General features: G+C 40.4%; 2 protein-coding genes across 4 annotated transcripts in view; one reads left to right on the top strand and one right to left on the bottom strand.

The window, feature by feature from the left end:
• Positions 1-21265, top strand: part of atg9b (autophagy related 9B) — an 839198-nt gene that overhangs the window by 196321 nt on the left and 621612 nt on the right. The window lies entirely within an intron of this gene.
• Positions 1-21265, bottom strand: part of atr (ATR serine/threonine kinase) — a 163624-nt gene that overhangs the window by 71743 nt on the left and 70616 nt on the right. For all 3 annotated transcript variants that reach the window (XM_062517190.1, XM_062517183.1, XM_062517177.1), the window contains exons 20-22: positions 10914-11007; positions 10513-10638; positions 10218-10424 (exon numbers count right to left, since the gene is read on the bottom strand). In XM_062517190.1, coding sequence (XP_062373174.1) covers positions 10218-10424; positions 10513-10638; positions 10914-11007 — 427 coding nt within the window. The remainder of the gene's footprint in view (positions 1-10217; positions 10425-10512; positions 10639-10913; positions 11008-21265) is intronic.

The following is a 21265-nucleotide window of genomic DNA, read 5'->3' on the forward strand; positions in this document are numbered from 1 at the left end:
TGCTGACATCACGTGAAAATGGCTAATAAGATGCTGGTAAGGGGCAGTGAGGAGTGCAGAGGTGGAAAAGAGGTGGAAAAGTCCAACCAACCAACCAGCTGATTCTAATTAGTACAACTCTTTAGCCAGGCAGAGCAGCTAATTGGTGAGATCACCTGTGTTAAGTGCACAGATAGAACCAATACAGTCATGGTTGAAATTGTTGGCACCCATGCTAAAGTTGACTAAAAAGAGGAATATCAAATCATCTTTTGGAAATTGATTTTAATGGCTTAAGTAATAAAATTAGGAAAAATCCAACCTTTAAGGCGACCATTTTCTTTGTGAATGAATAATGTATCATAAATAAATAAATGTTCTTCCCAAAATACCGAGGTCAAAAATATTGGCACCCCTATGTAACCCTATGGGAATTTAACACATAGGGTTAACATAGGGGCAGGCAGTTTTTTATTTTTAAAGGCCACGTATTTCATGGATCCAGGATACTATGCATCCTGATAAAGTTCCCTTGGTCTTTAGAACTAAAATTGACCCACATCATCACACACCCTTCACCATACCTAGAGATAGGCATGGTGTTTTGTTCAGTTTTCTTCAGTTAGCCTATTAGCCTGTTTGATGCTCATTGAACTCAATGCAAATCAAATTGGTGTGTCCTTAAAGGTTGGATTTTTCCTAATTTTATTACTTAAGCCATTAAAATCAATTTCCAAAAGATGATTTTATATTCCTCTTTTTAGTCAACTTTAGCATGGGGTGCCAACAATTTCAACCATGACTGTACGTGATTGGAATTTTACTCTATGAAGCTTGACTTTTCCACCTCTGAGTGTGAGTGCGTGTGAGGGTGCATGTGTGTGTGTGAGTGGATGTAAGTGGATGTAAGGAGTGTGGCTTTGTATGATGCAGTGAAATGGGAGAGTTAGGTTAAGGTGAGAATGTTGTGGAGTGCATGGAGAAGTGTGGTATATATGAAGTGCTGCAGTCAGGTGTGTGTGTGTGTGTTTGTGGATGAGTGAATGGGTAGACAGAAGCTGCATTTCCATTGACCATTAAATTGCGCAAATTAAGAGTTGCAAATAGAAGTGTGCTTAATGGAAACACACAAATTTCGAAAAAAATCATATTTTTCGATAAAAAGTTTTTGCGCTCGGGTGAGGTGGTTTTTAGAGCGTATCGAAATGTGTATATTTCGCGAAACTGCAATGGAAACACTTCTTTCGCATCACACGAGTCACGTGATCCAACAACAGGATGTTAAAAGGAACGAAAACGACGAAGAAGACTGTCGACAGGAAGTGGTACCGGGAGAATAATGTAAAAATATATATATTTTTTTTTCATTAAAAGTGGCTCGTGTCATTCTAAAATATTGAATCCACAGCTCCCCTGTGAACTAGCGAACACTTTCTCAAAAACGCTGCATACGCAACCGCTCAACTAGTTTTGTTTACCCATAGCAACAACGTTGCTATGCTTTGCTGGTTTAACGTGATGAGAACTGTGCTGAAAGAAATCTAGATTCTAGATTCTAGTTCTAGAAACTAATCAACTGGGCTGATCTACGAAATATTCCACTGATATGGCTGTGACATGATTTAAGCATAGGCCTACAACAAACTCCTGTGAAATACGTCATTTTTAATTTTATGTTTCTTCCCCACCAAAACTTAGGCCTCCTCCGCTGATGGCTTATAGCCTAATGACTGATAATCAGTGTTAGTGCCGTGGTGGCAATTTAAATGCATTTAGTGTAAATCTGGGTTATGTTGATAACCGCCATGTCTCCAAATGACTTACAGCACGCGAGAATACACAAGATTTTAATTTAGTTAGCCGAATGTAATGGAAACACCACAATTGCGAAAATTGTGATTTTCGACATTAAGACAATATCGACAACGTTTTTGCGCATATATGTAATGGAAACGCAGCTAGAGAGAGCTGAGCAGAGAGCTGTTTAATACAGGTTCAATTTAACTGGCTGTCAATTAAACTTGATAGGGCCTTGAGCAGCTGGCTCTTGACACAGGTGCAAATCAGCTTAATCAGCATCCTCTGTGATGTCACAGCAGTGCAGTGCGATAGACCTCTGAAGTTCGCCTACAAAAAAGCTTGCCATAGGCAGTTGGCTTCAATTAACTCCTGGATCTCATTATATGGGCAAAGATGGCAGCTTTGGATCCTTTTTGTAGGCGAACTTCAGAGGTCTATGAAAAGTCAATGGGGAAAAATATTTTGCTAATTTCTCAAAAAGTATCAAGTTTACAGAACTGAAATATACATACAGTTAGTCTCATTTTCAAGACCTACGTAACAAAGTTTGAACCAAGTAAAAATACGCACAAAAAAAATATTAGACCCACCTAGCCTAAGTTCAACCAAATATAAGGCCTATAGTCTATAGTTGAGGCTTGCATAGAAAGTTGAACTATTTCAGTGCAAATAGGTAAACCAGAATCTTATGATTTGCATGTTTCTTTGATGTGTTTTTTATTATCTGCCAAGGAGGTTATTAGTGTGCTTGCAAAAGCACACTATTGTTCTTCCTATTATTATCATTTATCTTAACGCCAACTTTTGTCTCCCTAACTTGTCCTAGGGATTTGGAGCTAAAGACACCGTTCCACCTCTCACGCGTGCGTCCTGATGCGACGATGGTGGCTTGTATACAGCTTTTTGATACGCCTTGTCGTTCTCCCGTTATTCCAGTTTTTCCGGTCGATTTTTTCCCATAGGAATGAATGGAAAAGCGACTTTTGAGCGCTGATGCCCACACATTTTTCCACCTGTAGCCCAAACCGTAAGACATAAAGTCATGAAATTTGGTACACTGATAGAGGAGACTACCCTGATTGACACCACCAGGTTTCATGCTCGCCACTCTCACGCCCTAGCGCCACCAACTGGTCAAAGTTGGAAAACACGTTAATGCCTGTAACGTTTGATCCGTATGGCCGATTTTGATAAAACTTATACCATTGGAATCATCTGACTCAGCTGATTCCAACGCACCATGTGATGTAATTTTCCGCCATGATGGATTTTCCACCATTTTGAATTTTGTCCAAAGTCAAAGTAAAGCGACTCTGGCCGCATAGTTCCTCCGATCGTCATGAAACTTGGCACGCGTGATCTACAGACCAAAGCGGATCAACCGCCTTGATTTTGCCTTCATACGTCCAAGCGTTCGCCTGTGATAACCAATTAAATTTAGCAAGCGAAGCCGCCAAACAGGAAGTGTGCCTATCTTGGAAATACTGTGACGTATGAAAGCCATATTTGGTGGGATGACTTGAGACCCCATCCAAAGCACCCTCAATAAATTTGGTGTTATTCGGTCTGTCGATGGCTCTATAATTAGCAAAAACGTGTGTGTTGACGAATGTATACTATTAAGCAGAATAGCTCATCTTAAATTGCTTAAGTAATGTCAAAAGGACATTCCAGAGTGATTTAAGATACAATGTTGATATTTTCAAAAAAAAAATCAAAGTATGCCAATTCTTGCAAAAGTAACTGGGACGGGATCCATCATCTCGTTAGTTTGATGACAGCTTAGTTGTATGGCAACATTGCGCCGATATCTTTGTCGGGCCTGTCTGAGATTGTCCACAACGGTGCGATTTGGGTTGTCGGCAGCGTTGTCTCATCCGGAGACTGTGTATATCTTAACGACGCCATGGCCTCGAGAGGCAAGTACGGACTTACTCGTTGTTAAACTAATTGAGTGTCCAGGTGGTATATAAGGTTGCAATCACACGAGTTTTCACTGTGACGGTGTTTCGTTTTTGACAATTTGTAATAGTTTCTCTTCGTAATGAATTGCTATTTAGGAGATTGTAATGATTACAGGATATTGTTTGATATATTTGTGATGTTTTGAGAGTAATTCGATTTTATTTCTTGTTATTTACCATAATTGACCGGAGCATTCTGGGTAAATCACTTCCTGTAATAAAGACCGCTCCTGCGCGTATGCACCAGTCATTATGTCCGTGCACTTTCTGAGCGAGAGAGACATTGTGCTATCTTTGGCGTGCGTGTGATGATAATTGACCATAAAGTGAGTTTGACACCTCATTCCTACATGTTTATTGTTTAGTCAATAATATTGTCACGCTCTGAGCCGACCAAGATTTCATTTATGTTATTGCACTCAGTATTTACCAGTCATTTGTTATGTTAGAGCGCCATCTACTGGCCTTATCAGAATCTACTTTGGAGTGTAGTAGGCTAGTAAATACTTCCTGCTTAGCATTAAAACGAGAGAAGTCACTGAGATAATTCACACTGGTTGCTGTCTCCGGACAATTTATGTTTTTCATCTGCTATAGTTATTTCTTACCCATACGAAGGCAATGCCTGTAAGTATACATTGTTCTGGTGAAATATGTGTTTAGACATAAGTACAGAAAATAAGATATGTTTAAGAGAAAGATTTATTTGTTTTTTGATATAGTGGCAATTCGGTATATGCGTGGTTAGACAAGACAAATGGACTGAAAATAGTTTATTTTTGTATTCACAGTTTTACAGCATAAATGAAGGAAAGGAGAAAAAAGTGAAGATTTCCTGCATTCTTTGTTTGTCCTAGCCTAGTGATTGTAAACTTGCTGGATAGCTGAGCTAGCTCAGAACTTATGAGGCAGTAGCCTAGCCTACAATATTTACTGTTCAGCATATGTTGTAACGTGCCTGAAACATGTTGTTTAACGTCTTTAGAAGATGTAACGGAGATTAGGCCTATTGTTTACTGTCGCTTTGCATTTTTATATGTAGGCTACTGCTTTTGTATTCGTTGTGTATCCTTTGAATGTGCACAAGTTTACACCTGTAAGGTATTAGCGTGTAGAATTCATTATAGTTTGAGTGATTATGTAGAAAACGCCGGGACTTTTGTGTGTTTGCTGTGATTTAGCATTTGTCGCGATATTTCATGTGGTAAACTCGCGTGCCTTCCTGTTAAGTTTCTTATTTTTGTTAGCAGGCCTACCTGCAGAGACGTGCAAGTTCGTTGTGCACTAAAACAGAGATAATTAATTTACCTTTTGACAATTCCTACAGTTATCCTGAGTAATCCAGTCTTTGACATTCAGAGTTGCGAGTCATTGATGAAAAGTAAGTTTGTATGATGTTTACATCGAGTTAATTCACACTGGTATGCAAGAGGTTTGCTTGTTAAACTTGCTCTTGACATAATTTCCATGAAGTAATATAGTGTAAGTGTTCTTTGAAATTATAATACTTCATGTGTTTCGCTTAGGAATCTACCGTTTAGCGTGTTGTAAGGATGTTGCATTTCCAAATAGAGGAAGTTTTTAACGTTATTACACCGTACCATTTTACGCCGCTAGATGGCGTAATTGACCACATAATAACTGTAGTCACGAACAAAAAGGTTCCCTTTCTATCTTGAAGGGGTTAGCGTTGCTGTATGCGTGTCCTGGCTTACAATTCAGTTTAATGAGCTTAGTGTTGATGCATTTCTGTATGCTGCAGATATATTATTTGTAAGACTAGAACCTAAATTGTATTTGTCTTTTTCTTATTTCAGACTATCTATATATATATAAATAGCCATACCCATATTTCTCTGTATGGAAATCCTGAATGTCTCTGCTGGAACAATAGTTAAACCCCATCTCTTCTCCGTCCTATATTCTAACCGATATACCATCCAGTATATTGCCACTACCCTACCCGAATCAGTGCAAACCTATAACCTCCCCAGTAATAATAGTAATTATAATTAGGTAAAAATAATAGTTTCCGCTTTAGGGAGAAATCCCAGAATTCCACTACAGCTAAGGAAAGTGGGAGCTACGTTTTTCGACTCGGTAGGCAAGCTTATGTGTGGAGACTTAAACTGGGAAGTTTGGCCCACTTATAGCAGTTAACAATTCTAGGTCCAATTAATTACATCCAACACAAAGTGTTATAGAAAGTATTACTGTGTGTTTCATTTAACTATTGTTCATGGTAAACATTTGATTAATTTAGGCTATGGGTGGTATAGGTGAATTATTGCCACACAGTTACTATTTAGAACTACGTAATCCTTCATTGAGATTTCATTGAAAGTGATAGGTTGAACTTTTAAAAAGGGGTTTAAAAACTATTTTTGTACTTTCATTTTATTATGTCATACTGAACTGAATTCTAAGAGTTGAAAACAAAGGATACAATAAATGTTTTGTGATGGTTGCATTATGCATAGTATTTCATTGAGGACAAGCTATATCAAAGCAGGTAGAAGTAACTGTAGTCACTTGACATTTCTGAGGATTTACATATTTCCACCAGGGCAGTGGTAAAGACATTCTTCAGTGGAGGCACCACACTAGTTAATCACGCTATCAACATCTTCTTTCCTTTTCTTCTGTTATTACTATTCTTTAACTTTATGGTAGACAGCGAGTCCAGCAAATTGAGAACCTAGGATCCTGTTTATGTTTATGAATGTGACTCCAGTATATGTTGACATAAGGGTGGAAAAATAGGCTACATTTATATAATGCAAATGATTAAGTTAACAATATCATTGAATATGTTGTACAAACAAGAAGAGCGAAAGGGTAAACTTTTAAGAAATCATCATCCACATCATAGTTTGACGCTGTGTGGGGTTATGGACTTGACAGTTTTGCATGGAATTGCCCATACAGTATATACATATATATATATATATATTAAGATTTGACACATTGCAGTTTTTTAATGCAGGGATTATTTATAAATCAAAGAATTGTGGGTAGATGTGGGTGAACTGTGCAACATGCAGTTTGTGGACAAGAGGCAGACGTAACAGACAGATATTTGGGTTTGAAAGGGGTGTGTGTATGTGTGTGTGTGTGTGTGTGTGTGTGTGTGTGTGTGCCTTGTTGACGGTGTACAGTATTTCTGAATATGAATGCTGTCTGGACAGGAAATGGCATAGCTTTTATCACATGCAACCAATCCAAAATCGATTTCATATTCAGAAACGTTAACCAGTAACAGCCTGGTTGCTTTGACATATCAACACCAAATTTGATCCTATTACACCATTTGAACAGGTGAGTCGTCCTGTTTATTCTACCATCAATTTGAGGCTATAACACATTGCAACTTACTCAACAGTGAGTAAACAGTAGATGTTCCCGCAATTCTCCTAACATTACTCGTATTTGTTCTAGAAACATGCCTAGTTCCTTAGGCTCCTTCCTTCTTTCAGTGGTTACGTGTTTCATGCTGGCTACACGTGAACAACTCATACATAATTCAACACAAGGTCTACAGACCTTAGAGGTGTACATTTCATTTCCATACATCAAAGCGTTCGCCCATGGCAGCCAATCAAATTCGATGGCGAAGCCTCCAAACAGGAAGTGAGGTAAAATCTCGGAAACGCTTTGAGGTGTCAAGACCATATTTGGTGGGATGATTTTGGACACCATCCAAAGTAGCCTCAGTAAATTTGGTGTAATTTGGCCACTAGGGGGCGTCGCAATTAGCAAAAATGCATTTTGTCTCATATCTCTTTACGTCTTTGGGATGACATCCACATTTTTACATTGAGGTGCTCTGGGACATACCACTGATGAACCTAGGCAACCCTTCACGTCAGTTTAAGAATTCGGCAATCGAGGGCAACGCCGCCAAACTCGAAGCAGCTTCGCGTCTTGGCCAAACTTTGGCGCTTTGACCTGAGGGCGAGCGGTCGCGTCTCCTGCCGGGAAGCTGTCGCGGCGCGTCGGAGCAAGCACACTTCGCACTTTCCCATCGGGGAAATGCATTCTAGTTTTCATTGGGGCTTGTTTGTCTGTTTGTTAGTTCGCAAGATAACTCAAAAAGTTAAGGATGGGATTTTCAGGAAAGGTCTGAAATGACCCACGGAACAAACGATTAGGTGGTTGTGTTTTCGCTTGGCTTAGGTCTGCGCTCTCGGAGTGTTTTTTTAGTTTTGTAGGACTCACCATGTCGCTTCACATCGTATTCTTCACCATGCCCCAGAGAAAAACCCAAATGCAAAATGCCCTCTCTGCTTCGCCGTCTACAGGTCTTTGCCACGAGTATATGTTGCGGTCCATTCGCTAAAAGTGCATCTTCTCTTTTTCGTGGCCACACTGGCCATGGCTGCTTAACCTGACCGAAGAGCGCGCTCTCCAATTTGAGATCTTTGACAACGTTGCGGAGGCGTTCGTGCACCAGGCAACAGTTTGATTGACGTACGACTCAGCCGACTACCGATTTTATTGCTCTCCTTTGAACTATTGGACATAAGTTAACACTACGCCTGTGGGCGTATCTGTGTATTTATTTTCAATTGGCCAGGGTCGAACAAAGGGTAAAATTGCTGTACAGTACAACGTAAAGCGGGACAGGTGGTCACCCTAGTTATCTCGTCAGTCTCGTCAAGGTTGCTAGGGACTCTGATGGTCGCTATAGACTCGGACCGTAGACTTAGCAAGCTAGCACTAGCAAAGTTGTTGTTAGTCTATATAGCAATATCCAATGTAAATGGATCATACCGTTCACTCGTTTTCCATCCTTGATGTAAGAAGTAAGCATATTTATTCCCTGCATCGCGTGCAAACTAGATCCACTGTGGTCGATCTTCAGTGTGTTTGCCTGTTGCATATGTCTCTGCTTGTGCACTCCAGGCAGATACTAATCATCCAAATGGCACTGCTGCAATCTAGCGGTTCGGATCGCTAGTACAGTCTCTTTACAAGCCTGAAACTCTGCCAGATCGTTCCCAAGCCCGCCCAGGAGCCCTCCCCATTGAAAAAGGCAATTGACGTCTATAGACGTCAATGGCAGTCAACATGTGTCTAAATTGACGTTTAAAGACGTCAATGGCAGTGAATGAGTTAAGAGACCTAAACTTTCGTGTTTGATAAATGTTTGTTTGTCAATCTTTTTCATCTCACGTCGGGTGCGACCGAGAGTTGAAATTATGGACTACAAGTTGTAAATAAAAACACTGCGGGCCCTCTTAAACCTGCTGTCTCGGCCTGATTTCTCCTTGGCACTTTGTAAAAACATTAAAAGAAAATCCTAGGATTTCAGTCCTCTCACCTGCAGTAAGCAGCATTTCAAGAGTTTTAGAGCATGCCAAGTTGGTGAAAAAGGGCAAAACGTTTCCGGTAAGAGGATTCCACTATAATAATAATAATAACTAGAAATGGCATTTCCAAGGACCTGCAAGAGTGGGCTTGCAAAAATGCTGACTGTGCTAACAATACTAACTATGCTAACCAGGTTGATCAGCGAATTTGGCTAATCATTTCTAGCAGTTATGCTAAAAATGCTAATTATGCTAACATGGCAGCCATCCAACATTAACAAGCAAGCTAGACCGGATTGGGCCTGATTTTTTAGTGTTGGAACGGCGTAGATAGCTCAAAGGCTCTAGGAGAAGAGGCGTCTTAAAAATATGGGACGGGAATAAATAAGTATAAAACTTAAGAAGAACAATAGTGGGCCTTGCTTTACAGCAAGCCCACTAATAATAATCTGAGAAAAAACAAAAAGGCCTTGCACCTACGGTGCAGCCGCGGTGCTCGGGCCCTAACTAGGAGACTTCCAAACTTGCCAAGAGATACATGCCAAAATCCATTTTTGCCAATTGTAGTGACCCCTAGTGGTCACCAAATTTCTTGAGTGTCCTAAATCGACTAGGCTTGGTCCAAGGATCGCAACGAATACCTCATTTTTGAAAATGAGACTTGGTAAAATGAATCATGGGACTGTTTCCAATCAGTGTGCCAAATTTCACAACTTTTTACCAGATGATTGTATGGGTTTCCATAGATTCCCATGGCAGAAGAGAGAATACGTAGAAACACAATGGGCCTTGGCTCATGAATGTAGGGGGAAAGGCACGCATGTGTAAAACATATTCAGTTCAATAAGAAGTCAACCTGTTCAGTAAATCAGTTTGATGGACAATAATACAGTGGGTAGTTTTCTGACCACAGCACCCATGTCACACACGGGTCCAGGTTCCAGATCACACCCATATCTCTCCCTCCCCCTCACTTCCTGCAATCTCTAACTGTCCAATCACAAAAGGCAAACATGCCCAAAGAAATATACTTTAAAACAACAGTTATATTTTATTCAAAGGGAAACACATAAATGAATGTCATTCCAAAAAGTACACTTCGGCAACTGTTTTTCTCTCTCCCTGTATAGAGAACCCTTTAAAGCAAAGAGAGCGCCCTCACCACAAACGTGGAACCCTTGCCCTGGATGTCTGTAGTTGACAGCTCCAGCCGACCAGGATCAATAGCTCCTAGCTCTCCAAGACACTCTCCACAAAGCTGGCGGGTTTCTGGGTTAGTATCCTGGCACCCTCTTAGCAACACCGTCACCAATTGGGAGATGACTGGCTCCACCATCTCACTGTCTAACACATACTTCAGCAGATATTCCTACAACAGAATAAAAATGAGGAATAATCACGGTATGTCAACAATGATATCTATCCATTATCATATGATATCCATTTTTAGGGCCTACTTGGTTCTTGAAGAGCATGTCCTTAAGATTAGTAAGGGCATGGGTGCGCACAGCCACATTTTCATGCTGTATAGCCCGCATGGATAAAAGAAGTGAAGCCTGCAGGTCGGTGCTCTTGGAGGATTGCTGTTGAGGTAGAACTACTTTCAGTATCAGAGCGATAGATATGGTTAGTTGGCAGACATTTTTTGTCCAGAGTGACTTAAAAGAATATAAACATTACAATAGCTAACAATTTCATTTTTGTAAAACAAAATGGTAAGCCTGTGTTATCGCAAATGCAGACCTGTCAACCTTGAAAGAATTTTATGAGTACTACCAACATCTAATAAATTCCTGTTACCTGCAGACGGCAGTACACATCGAAATGGACTACATGTAAAGTCAATGAAATCACCAACCTCTCTACAATCTTGGAGAATGTCTTGAACATCTTTTAGCTCTGGGTGATCAGGTAAAAAGTAGACTTCATGAAGAAAGTCTTTGACCTCCTCCCTTAAAAAAAAACAACATATTGGGTATCAAAATTGAAAAATCGTCTCATTCTTCCAACTATGCGGTCACACCATCACATTGTCAGAGCCGGCCACAGTGACCGCCAATAGGTTACTTGGCCACTAGCTAGCCACCGTCCCAAGGTCACCCCATCACCCCCCTTTCCCTTAAATCCCCTACTTGACTTCTTTCTAACATTTTACTCCTGCTACCTTGGAGTAAAGGGCCTTGGAAAAGCAAGAGTATTTTCAAACATTGTACTTTATTATGCTTGTTATTATATCAAAGTACAACATATTATTATTACCTCCGCCATAGAGATTATGCTTTCATCAGGGTTTGTTTGTTTGTTGGTTTGTTTGTTTGCAAGATAACTAAAAAAGTTATGGATGGATTCCAATGACATTTTCAGGGTAGGTGTTAAAGATTAGCTTTTTTGGCCATTTTTGCAAAATCACTTGAAATCCTGTTCCTAACCCACTTACAGCCACCGAGTTGGAAGCACTGAAATGGAAATTAAACACGTCAATCATCTGAGGAACGGGCAGGGCTCGAAAAACTCCAGCCAATAGTATTCTTAACCCTCTACCATCATTTCACAGCTCGTTCGTCAATCTAACGGTCTTTACTCCTCTTCCTCATCCCCCTCCCCCTAATTGGTGCTTTTACCATAATGCAGGTTATAGAATCATCTACCTTGTCTGATTTGTGGAACTATGGCCTACAACCCTTTGGAGGTGAATAAAGAATGTAATTGGGGAAGTTGATGTGAGCGATTGATTGTATGGAGACTAGAGCTCATAGTGCTGTAGACGTCGGCTGGCATTTCATTTAGCCTGCTCACTCTCCCACATCTGAATTCTCGCTCGTGCATGAATGTGCATCCAGAGGGAGGGACTTGAGCTGTATATGTTCAAAATCTGCTGGCCGTTTTGCGAATTCCGTACCCAACCTTTAAATGAACCGAGGAAGAAACCATTTTGGAAGTGATCCGTATCATCGTCTGGATCCAGGAGGCGGTTATGTCTTTGCTTGGCTGAGGTCTGCGCTCTCTGAGTGCTTTTAGTTATTTTCTTTATTTAACTAGGGGAGTCGTATTGAGACAATAGCCTCTTTTCCAAGTGGGCCCTGGCCAAGAAAGGAAGCACTCAACTGCCTTAAATAAACATCATACATACAAAATACACATACAAAACTTTAACACACAATGTACAACACATGAACACCATACAAGCAACAAAATAGGCTGTATACAGGTGCTGGTCATATAATTAGAATATCATAAAAAAGTTGATTTATTTCAGTAATTCCATTCAAAAACTTGTACATTCATTCCATACAGCCTGATATATTTCAAGTGTTTATTGCTTTAAATTTTGATGATTGTAACTGACAACTAATGAAAACCCCAAATTCAGTATCTCAGAAAATTTGAATATTGTGAGTAGGTTCAATATTTAGGACACCAGTGGGGTATCCTACGAAGCAAGTTAGGCTAGGCTATCTAGACATATCGAGGCTACACAAAGCCTTTACTCGGGTATTAAGTTAAAGGTACACTTCACCGATTAGCATTAAGCTTTATATCTTTAGAAAACCAGTCATGTTTTTGAATGGTCGTGCATCATTCCCTCAGTTTGCCTTGAGATGGGAGAAATACGGAATTCAATGAAACCCATTAATAGGACTTCCTGCTTTCAATGATGTAAAATGATGATTTTTACATCATTGAAAGCAGGAAGTCCAACATTGAAATCCGTATTTCTCGAATCTCAAGGCAAACGGAGGGAATGACGCACGACCATTCAAAATCATGACTGATTTTCTAAAGATACAAAGCTTAATGCTAATCGGTGAAGTGTCCCTTTAAGTGATCCTACAATAGCAGTCATGTGATAAATTTGTCAAACTCGGCTTTCAGCTCAGATCTGTGCGCGTTCTCGTGGTTGGGGTGACTTTGACCAATCGAGAAACGTGGAGATGCACAAGACCGCCTAGGTTAAAAACTATTACTTCCGCATTTGTGAGCGGTCGCGAAATCTAGGGTCTAACCTATGACATCAAAAAATCGATGGTCATCAGATATTGTATGGTATGCACGTCCATAGTAGTGACATATTTGCACGCGCAACATAGTTAAAAGCGCCTTCGAGTGTTTGAAGAGGCGGAGCTGCACCTGTAAGATATATGACAGAATATCACCTGTGAGACGACTTCGTTTTTCAAGATAATTGATTGGTCAGTAGTCAGTAGGATTAGCCAGAGGGCGGTGATTTTTCACAATTTGAGCTATAACTTAGCACATAACCTGCTCCCGACCAGGTTTGGTTGGCAGCATAATGCTAGAAGTATACTCGACGCGCCCGACCTGTCGCGCGACAATGTGACGTCAAAATGACGTAATTTCCTGTGTCGCTAGCCACATTTCAGCCGCGCGCCGACCTGTCGCGCACCGAACATTTGATATCAACCGCGCGCGCCAACCTCGCACGACAACTAGGAAGAGATTGAAGCCAAGCTCACGGAGCCAGTGTCCTTCTACAGTCATCAACCACATTCAGGCATTATCATATAGCCTATCCAACATCTTAAATAAGCCCATTCATTTTTAAAACGACTGTAGTCATGAAGTTTGAATAATAGTAAGTTTGAGAAGTGGGAAGTTAACTTGGCTAGGCTGCAGCAAGAGTTGCCGTTTGGATGACTGATTTGTTTACAGTCGTGAACCACGTTGGATAAGTTAACGAAGTTACCAGTGAGAGTTGCAACAGGAGGATATTAGGGGGAAAGGACTAGGACCGAGGCACATAAGCATTCCAGCAAAAGGTAAGGAAGAGATTTATTTTCAACCAAAGGATATCTGCTAGACCTAAAAAAATAAATAAAAAAATATATATCTTTCCATTTAGGGAGATTACACTCATCTCATAAACGAGATGGTAGGCTAATCCTTCAGTTGTGCAAGCTAAGTCTGAAATATCAGCAAAGAAGCTAGTTGCTACTGCCATTAACGTCAATGGATACCGTGCCTCTGTTCAGGAGAATACTGCAAATTGTGACGCGAATACCACGCGCAAGTATACATGGTTACAACGTTCCCCGTGACGTCAACATGTCGCACGACAAGTCGGGTGCGTGAACTGTACCGGGGCCTTAAAGCGTAAGTTTGGCGGAAAATGAAAATAAAGCTATTTTCTGAATGAAAATACATCAACTATGCCATGGAGGAAGTAATGTTCGCTCATCACGCAGTACAGAGCTAGCTCTGTACTGCGTGATGAGCGAAAATTACTTCCTCCACGGCTTAGTTGATGTATTTTCATTCAGAAAATAGCTTTATTTTCATTTTCCGCCAAACTTACGCTTTAAGACACCATGGTGATACAGTGGTATCAGTGTATACAGTGGTATACAACATTCAATTATCCTTATTAATCTATATGGCCTGAATTGAACTAAAAAATGTATTTTATTTCAACACATTTCAGACATTACGCAAGCTATTAATCCTGCGTAACACATAGGCTATTTGAGGAACATGAAATAAAACTTTACTTATGCATATTCGATCTGCAATACGTTGGCAACAGCCTTACCTTGCTTTGTTTGCTGCCGACGTATTTTATTTGTGTCGAACAGTGAGTTTTAATTCCTCGCAACTTTTAATAATCATTGCGCATTCCTTATCCGTAAAATAATGTGATCGCATCATCATCAAAAGTGGTGGCTTGCGCTGCAACTCGCCCATTTTATGTGAACGTGCACCAACTCTGATGAGGTTAACCCCAGTTCAACTTCTTACTCAGTGTCGTAGTACCGATTAACACCAATGAAGAAAACCAGGTTTTGTCAACCCTGGTTTAGCAAAGCCCTGGGTTACATTTGGGTAGGTTGAGCTCCCTTCGTAGTACAGGCCCCTGGTCTATGAGCTTTCACACTAAAAAAAACAGTGTGGAGAACATTATAATACACAAAAAATAAAGGGAAGGGCTTAAGATTTAAAAATCATTAAAAATCATTAAAAAGGTAAACTATGCAACGTTTTTCAGTTAATCAATTCGTTCCATACTGTTATATATGATTAAATGAGTCATTACCGGTCGAACAATGTTTTTTTCGGCCGCCCTAGTGGTCTGTAGCAGTAGAACCACGCTTAAAGTCTCATGAGAAGGCACGGCAGACTGACCGATTGAGGAGTTTTGTAAAATGTGACTCTCCACGGCAAAACCAGTCGCTTGTCGCAACAGGCGTTTCTGAGAAAAATTACCATTTATTAGCCTGGAAAACCAGCGCCAACTGCTGGACGGCAAAATGTTTTGCCTGCATTTGGGTCTGGCCTCGGACCACTGTACATTTTGAAAACACTGCCCTGAATCTGGCAGATGGCAACTAAACCAATCACAACGCAGAGATGTGTTTTGAATCAACGCGGGCGGGGCAGAGGGCTCTGGGGCAGGGTTTTGAGGGAGCGTTGGCCTATAGGCACAGACACGGTTTGAAAGACAACGGGTTGTGCTCATCAACAATGTTCCGTTGTATCCATTCATCGGAGCCAGACTAAATTAGACATCCAATCCATTTAGGCTGGTTTATCAGGCTAACCATTTATGTTACTTGTGCTGAAATCGTGGATTTTTTTTTGTGTGTGTGTTTTGAAACAGTGGGAGGTCTGCACAGTACGGCCGTGAATACATTTCGCCAAAAAACCTTATCTAGTCTAAAAACGTGAGTTTCTTGAGGTGAGAAATTCAATTCCAGCAGGAAGTTAGAGGCGGCTCGTTTTTGCCGCTCTATTACAATATTTACGGTAAATGCACTCATTGACAACCACCAAGCTATCCGCGTGCTGTGTCGTTGTATACAAGTGAGTACCGTAAATCTTTAAATAGTGGCACTGGCAACCTTACAAAGCGTTCGTGAGTGTTGAGCCGACGGTTAACTTAAGAGGCAGATTTCTCCGTTTTTCTCTTAGCATGACAGGGTGAACTCAACTCCTTTGAATGTTTATATTTCAGTAATGTGACGTTCAATTCATTAGATATAGGCATTGTTTTGAAGGTTGATTATGCCCCCTGTGAAAACGTAATAACTATGATTTTGAAAATTTGAACAATGTGACTGATTTCGCCGTGGAAGGTCACAAATGCACACGCTAAAGCTGTAGGGGAAGCTCTACAGAGAAATATGCAATCATAAAACGAGCGAAACAAAAAGTGAAAGCGAAATCGGCGAAGAAATCGCCAATCCCGCATAGTTTTCCTTTAACATCTTTCTGACATTACCCTTTTCATCTTGCGTACCCCCTAGTGGATAATATTAACTTTGATCATGTAAACTAGGGCTGCACGATATTAGGAAAACATACGATAACATTATTGAGTACTGCGATAACGATATAACTTGCGATATTTCAATATTTCATGTTTTTCTCGAGTCTACTTGCTTCTAGCATAGACTGATGCAGACTATAAAAAAAGAAATGCATTGATTCCATTCCAACATGTTTTTTTGGTTGTTGTGTTTTGTAAAAACAAAACAAAAACCACTGTCAGTTCCAGTTTGACTTTCAATGAGGGTCACTGGTCAGTCAGGAAGAGGTCATGCCATTTTTTTTTTTAGATTCGAGTATATTCAACTTAACTGTCATTGCACAAGTGAAATATCAGTAACGAAATTCAGTTTGACATCTAGCCAGTGATGCAAACGAGTAGGCTAACTGACATGTCAAAAAGTCCATCCATATGAAATGCGTCACTACAACGTCCCATACACATAGAAGCGAACGGTCCCGGTGGACTTTTTCTTTGAAGTTTTAAAGTTGAAAGGTGTTGTGTGGATTCTGCGTTGTTCGTTTTTAACTGAAATGAAAATGCAAAGCAACAGCGATTACCACAAACTTTAAGCCTACCTCTGCTTGCCTGATCTGAATGCACCTCTTCTCGGTCGCGTTGCTCAGTTTTATTACTGAGCAACGCGTTTCGCCATGCGCTTCCTCTGAGGAAGCGAATGGCGACGCGCGTTGCTCAGTAATAAAATCTTAAAAGAGTAGTCCTATGGTGTGCGGTGATCCTTTTTTATTAATCGTAAACCTGCAAGTCACCAGCACCCAACAACCCAACTTAATTGGCTGTGCAAGGGGATTTTGGATTTTTTTAGTCAAAACATTTTAGTCTTTTTTATATAACAAGATACTTTTGAATAGGCTACTATTTCAGTCAAATAGTGTTTCAGCTATGTGTTTCACACATCTCAATTTTCACCCAATAATGTCCACAGCAGACCCAAAGTAGGCCTATGAATGTTTTACTCCGCTACACTAGATGGCGCTATGCGGCTAAACGCCATACCCCTAAAACATTCCAGCTTCTTTTAGCTTGCTTGCTAGCGAACTTTGCATCATCAGTGTAACTAGTTAAATAGTTGACAATACTTGCTGAATATTTTCGTATGGATATTCTTAGGGATAACTTATGTGTTGTGGCACTGGTAGTTAGTTGGTTAGCTTGCTAATTGTAGCAGAAATCTCTAGCCTACAGGAAAGCTGCTGCCCATGAATTCATTTGGACTATTTTGAATGCTTAACAGGTAGATATTCTGTCTTCTCATTTTGTGGACAAAAACGAAGAGAGATTTTATCTTAGTCTTTAAATCATGCAAAACATTTTAGTCTCGTCTTTTTTCGTCAACAGTAATGCATTTTATTATAGTCTTAGTCAGCGTTTCAGGACATTGGTTCAGTCTCGTCATCGTCTCGTCTTAGTCTCGAAAAAAAAGGTCGTTGACGAACATATTTAGTCTCGTCTCGTCTCGTCTGACGAAATTAACACTGACTTGGAGTTGGATTTTTTGGATTATAGGACTACACACAATTAGGCTATACATGCTTTTTAAACGTAGACGTAAACGTATCACGTAGTTTACAACTGCCAATTGTAATCAAAGTATCAAATCATCGATTCCCCTCTCAAAGAAGCACTCGCACTTCAAACTATTATGCGTTTCACAGGCAGGCCAAACCGAGCGCGTAATTTAGGCGCTCCGTTTGCTAAAATAGTTTAGAATAGGCTACTCTATTTTGTTTTCACACGTAGCCTACGCATTGCCATCACATCTGGTGTAGCCAGTTGCACTGATCATGGAAGGTGGTTGATGTGGCCTCCCTGTCAGTCTCACACGCGTTTATTGTATTGCAGTGTATTATTGCCTATACGCAAAAAACGTAGACCTTTAAAGCTCTCGCGGGCCACATAGCCTACTGCAGTGGTCCCCAAATGGCGGCCCGCGGGCCAGATCCGGCCCGCGCACAGTATTTTTTTGGCCCGCCACGTCAAGTCTGAACAAAGGTAAACAGTCATGTTGGCCACGCGTGATTAGCGATCTCTCTTCTTCAGTGGGTTACAACATCTGATAGTCATTCACTTTTCATACTGTTCGTATCCGACGTCCATGTCAAATTTATTCCAATTGATTACAAATGCTACAATGAAACTCCATCTCATTCTCAGGTTTTCATTGCCTGTCCTCACAGCACGCATAAGCGCACACACGCACAGACATGAGCAGTCCATTTCTAGCTGAAGTAGCCTAACCGCTGGAAGTGGCTACAATACACTCGCGAAATCCTTCTCGTTTTGATTACGTTAAATCCGTGTCAATAAACCACTGCTAATATTAATGCACAGTTTTTGCGAGAGCTACTTTATTAATATTTGGGAAAGTGATAAGGGGCTGCGACTGCTCTGCTGAAGTGCCACGACGGCACAGCACAATGAGCTTCAGAAACAATCACGACATTTAGACTACCCCAAAACGTTAACGGAATTCTCCCGAAGCTCCCGATTAGCCACTCAGGGCCTGCATTCAAAACATTAAAGAAATTAATTTAACAGATCATGGCAACTGCATGCAAGGTTAACTAGGCCTATCATGAGGTTATTAAAGCTGGTTCAGAATTAGTCATTGAATCCAAAGCTTTACTTTGCAAGATAAAAGTCTAATCTAACAACCTGTTCAAATATACCAGAATATAGAGGAAGTTGCATCTAGCAGAGCTCATTTTTTTTCTGCTGATCTGTAGGCCTACCACCCACTTTCAAAAAGCCCCCAACACCCATGGGTGGATGTCCACATGGGTAATTGTCCACAGTTTGCCTCTGTTCACATCAGGCACTTAGGCCTAGATAAATGTGTGGCAGCTGATAATGCTTTACGTTTCATTTAGAAAATGTGTACAATTGTTTGTTTGCTATTAGTAATAATAAATAGTTTTTAACCTGCCGTATCACACAGATTTCGGGGGGGGGGGGATTTGTTGGCCCTCAGCCTCACTTGCTGTACAGAATTTGGCCCTCGGGGAAAACTAATTGGGGACCACTGGCCTACTGTATCAGATCCTTTAAGCGGGCCATATGAAATGAGGTTGCGGGCCGCATTTGACACCTATGCCATAGACTGCATGGAATGCACGGCACAGAAAATATCTCGAATTTAATCGAAAATTAAGTAATCTTTGCGGTATGTCTATCGCCAGCGCTGATATTGCGATAACAATATATTTTAGATATATCGTGCAGCCCTAATGTAAACCAAACTACAGTGTATTGCCTACACTGCAGTTCATTTCTGATCTTATACTGCCATCTAGTGGATAACATTAGCCATATCGTTGATTGACATGTTCAGCCTTCAAAAGCTGTTTTTGCGTATTCTCGTGAATGGAATTATTTTGCAATACGAAGGAACAATCTCCATTTTCAGAACCTTTGGCTCCAATCAGAAACGGCCATACTCTAGTCCTGGCACACAATTGGCCGGTGACGCGCCAAAAACGACACGGCAAAAACGACACTTAAGCGACGCGAAGTGCAGTAGAAACAAAGCGCAGCCTCGCCAGACTAGCCTATATTCAGTGTTGGGAAGGTTACTTTAGAAATGTAATGTGTTACAGTTACAAGTTACCCTGTTTAAAATGTAATAGTAGTGTAACTATTTGAATTACTTTTTCTGAGTAACGTAACTAATTACTTTTGATTACTTTTTGATTACTTTTCCAATTGTTTAATGATATATATAGTCCCCAAATCCATGCGAAGATTTCGGCCTTGGTCTACAGGCTGCCGAGCAGTTCTGTACATAAGCGCACAAGGCAGCAAGGGCATTCAATACATGAATTAGCATCACATTTTTTTGTGAGGATAATATAATGATAATCATAACATCTTTACAGGCAGGCATGTAGGCCTACGCTGATGGCGCTGTAGACGTGATAGAGCCTATCAGAAGGTCCCTTATAAAACTATGGCTGTGGAGGGAAACAGTTCTTTTTACATACAATATTCTTTGCAAGGTTTTGCTGACAATATTGAGATGTAATTCAAATTGTAATTTTGAAAAATTTCAAAAGTACCTGTAATTGAATTACAAACTTTTCTACAGTAACTGTAATATATTACTGTTACATTTATTTTGTAATTACAGTGCATGAAAATGCACTCTACTGTTATTCCAAAACTTCTTATTATTACATTGCATGTAAATGCAATGTACTGTTATCCCTATTCTTCTTATAGTTATTATTCTCTTTCCGACCAAAATCAACGGTTAATTGCGTTAAAACCACTGAACCGTTTCACGTCATTCAAACACTCATACAAACGTCTTGTAACGGAGATTTGACGATTGTATTTTTCACATTTGGGAACTTCATACTTTTTGAGATATTTACGATATAAGAGTTTAAAATTCCCATAGAGTTTACATTGAGACCCTTTGGCGGCAAAGATTAATTGTTACGTCAGTGCTCAGCTGTCAGTAATCAAGGATCTTTGATCCAAAGCCATGCCACCGCTAAACCTGAATGTTCGTCTGCTACTCATTCAGCTGTAACAGCTGTGAAAACATTCTACCATGCCACAACTGCTGAAAACCGGGACGTTATCGTCTTGTCTCCTGTTAGGCTACTCTTGATTTGTTTATATCGTTCTAGTAACCGGTTTGCTCTCGTAACGTTATCAACAGCTAAAGACAATCTAACCTAACGTCAACGTAAACACTGTATAGCTAACGACAAGCAAGTTAGCCATCTCGACAGAGCAGCCTAAGCTACGACACTGATCTTCATCCAGCGTTTTAAGTGAAGTCCAACCTGATAGATAGGCCTACTAGTTGCACCATTTAGGTTCAAGCCTTTTTCTCCCAGTCGTTTCTAGTACAAACTGCATTGCTACAGTATCATTTTCACGTTTGTTTGTTTGTTAGC

Source organism: Sardina pilchardus, chromosome 2 (assembly GCF_963854185.1).
Source record: "Sardina pilchardus chromosome 2, fSarPil1.1, whole genome shotgun sequence".
Lineage (NCBI taxonomy): Eukaryota > Metazoa > Chordata > Actinopteri > Clupeiformes > Clupeidae > Sardina > Sardina pilchardus.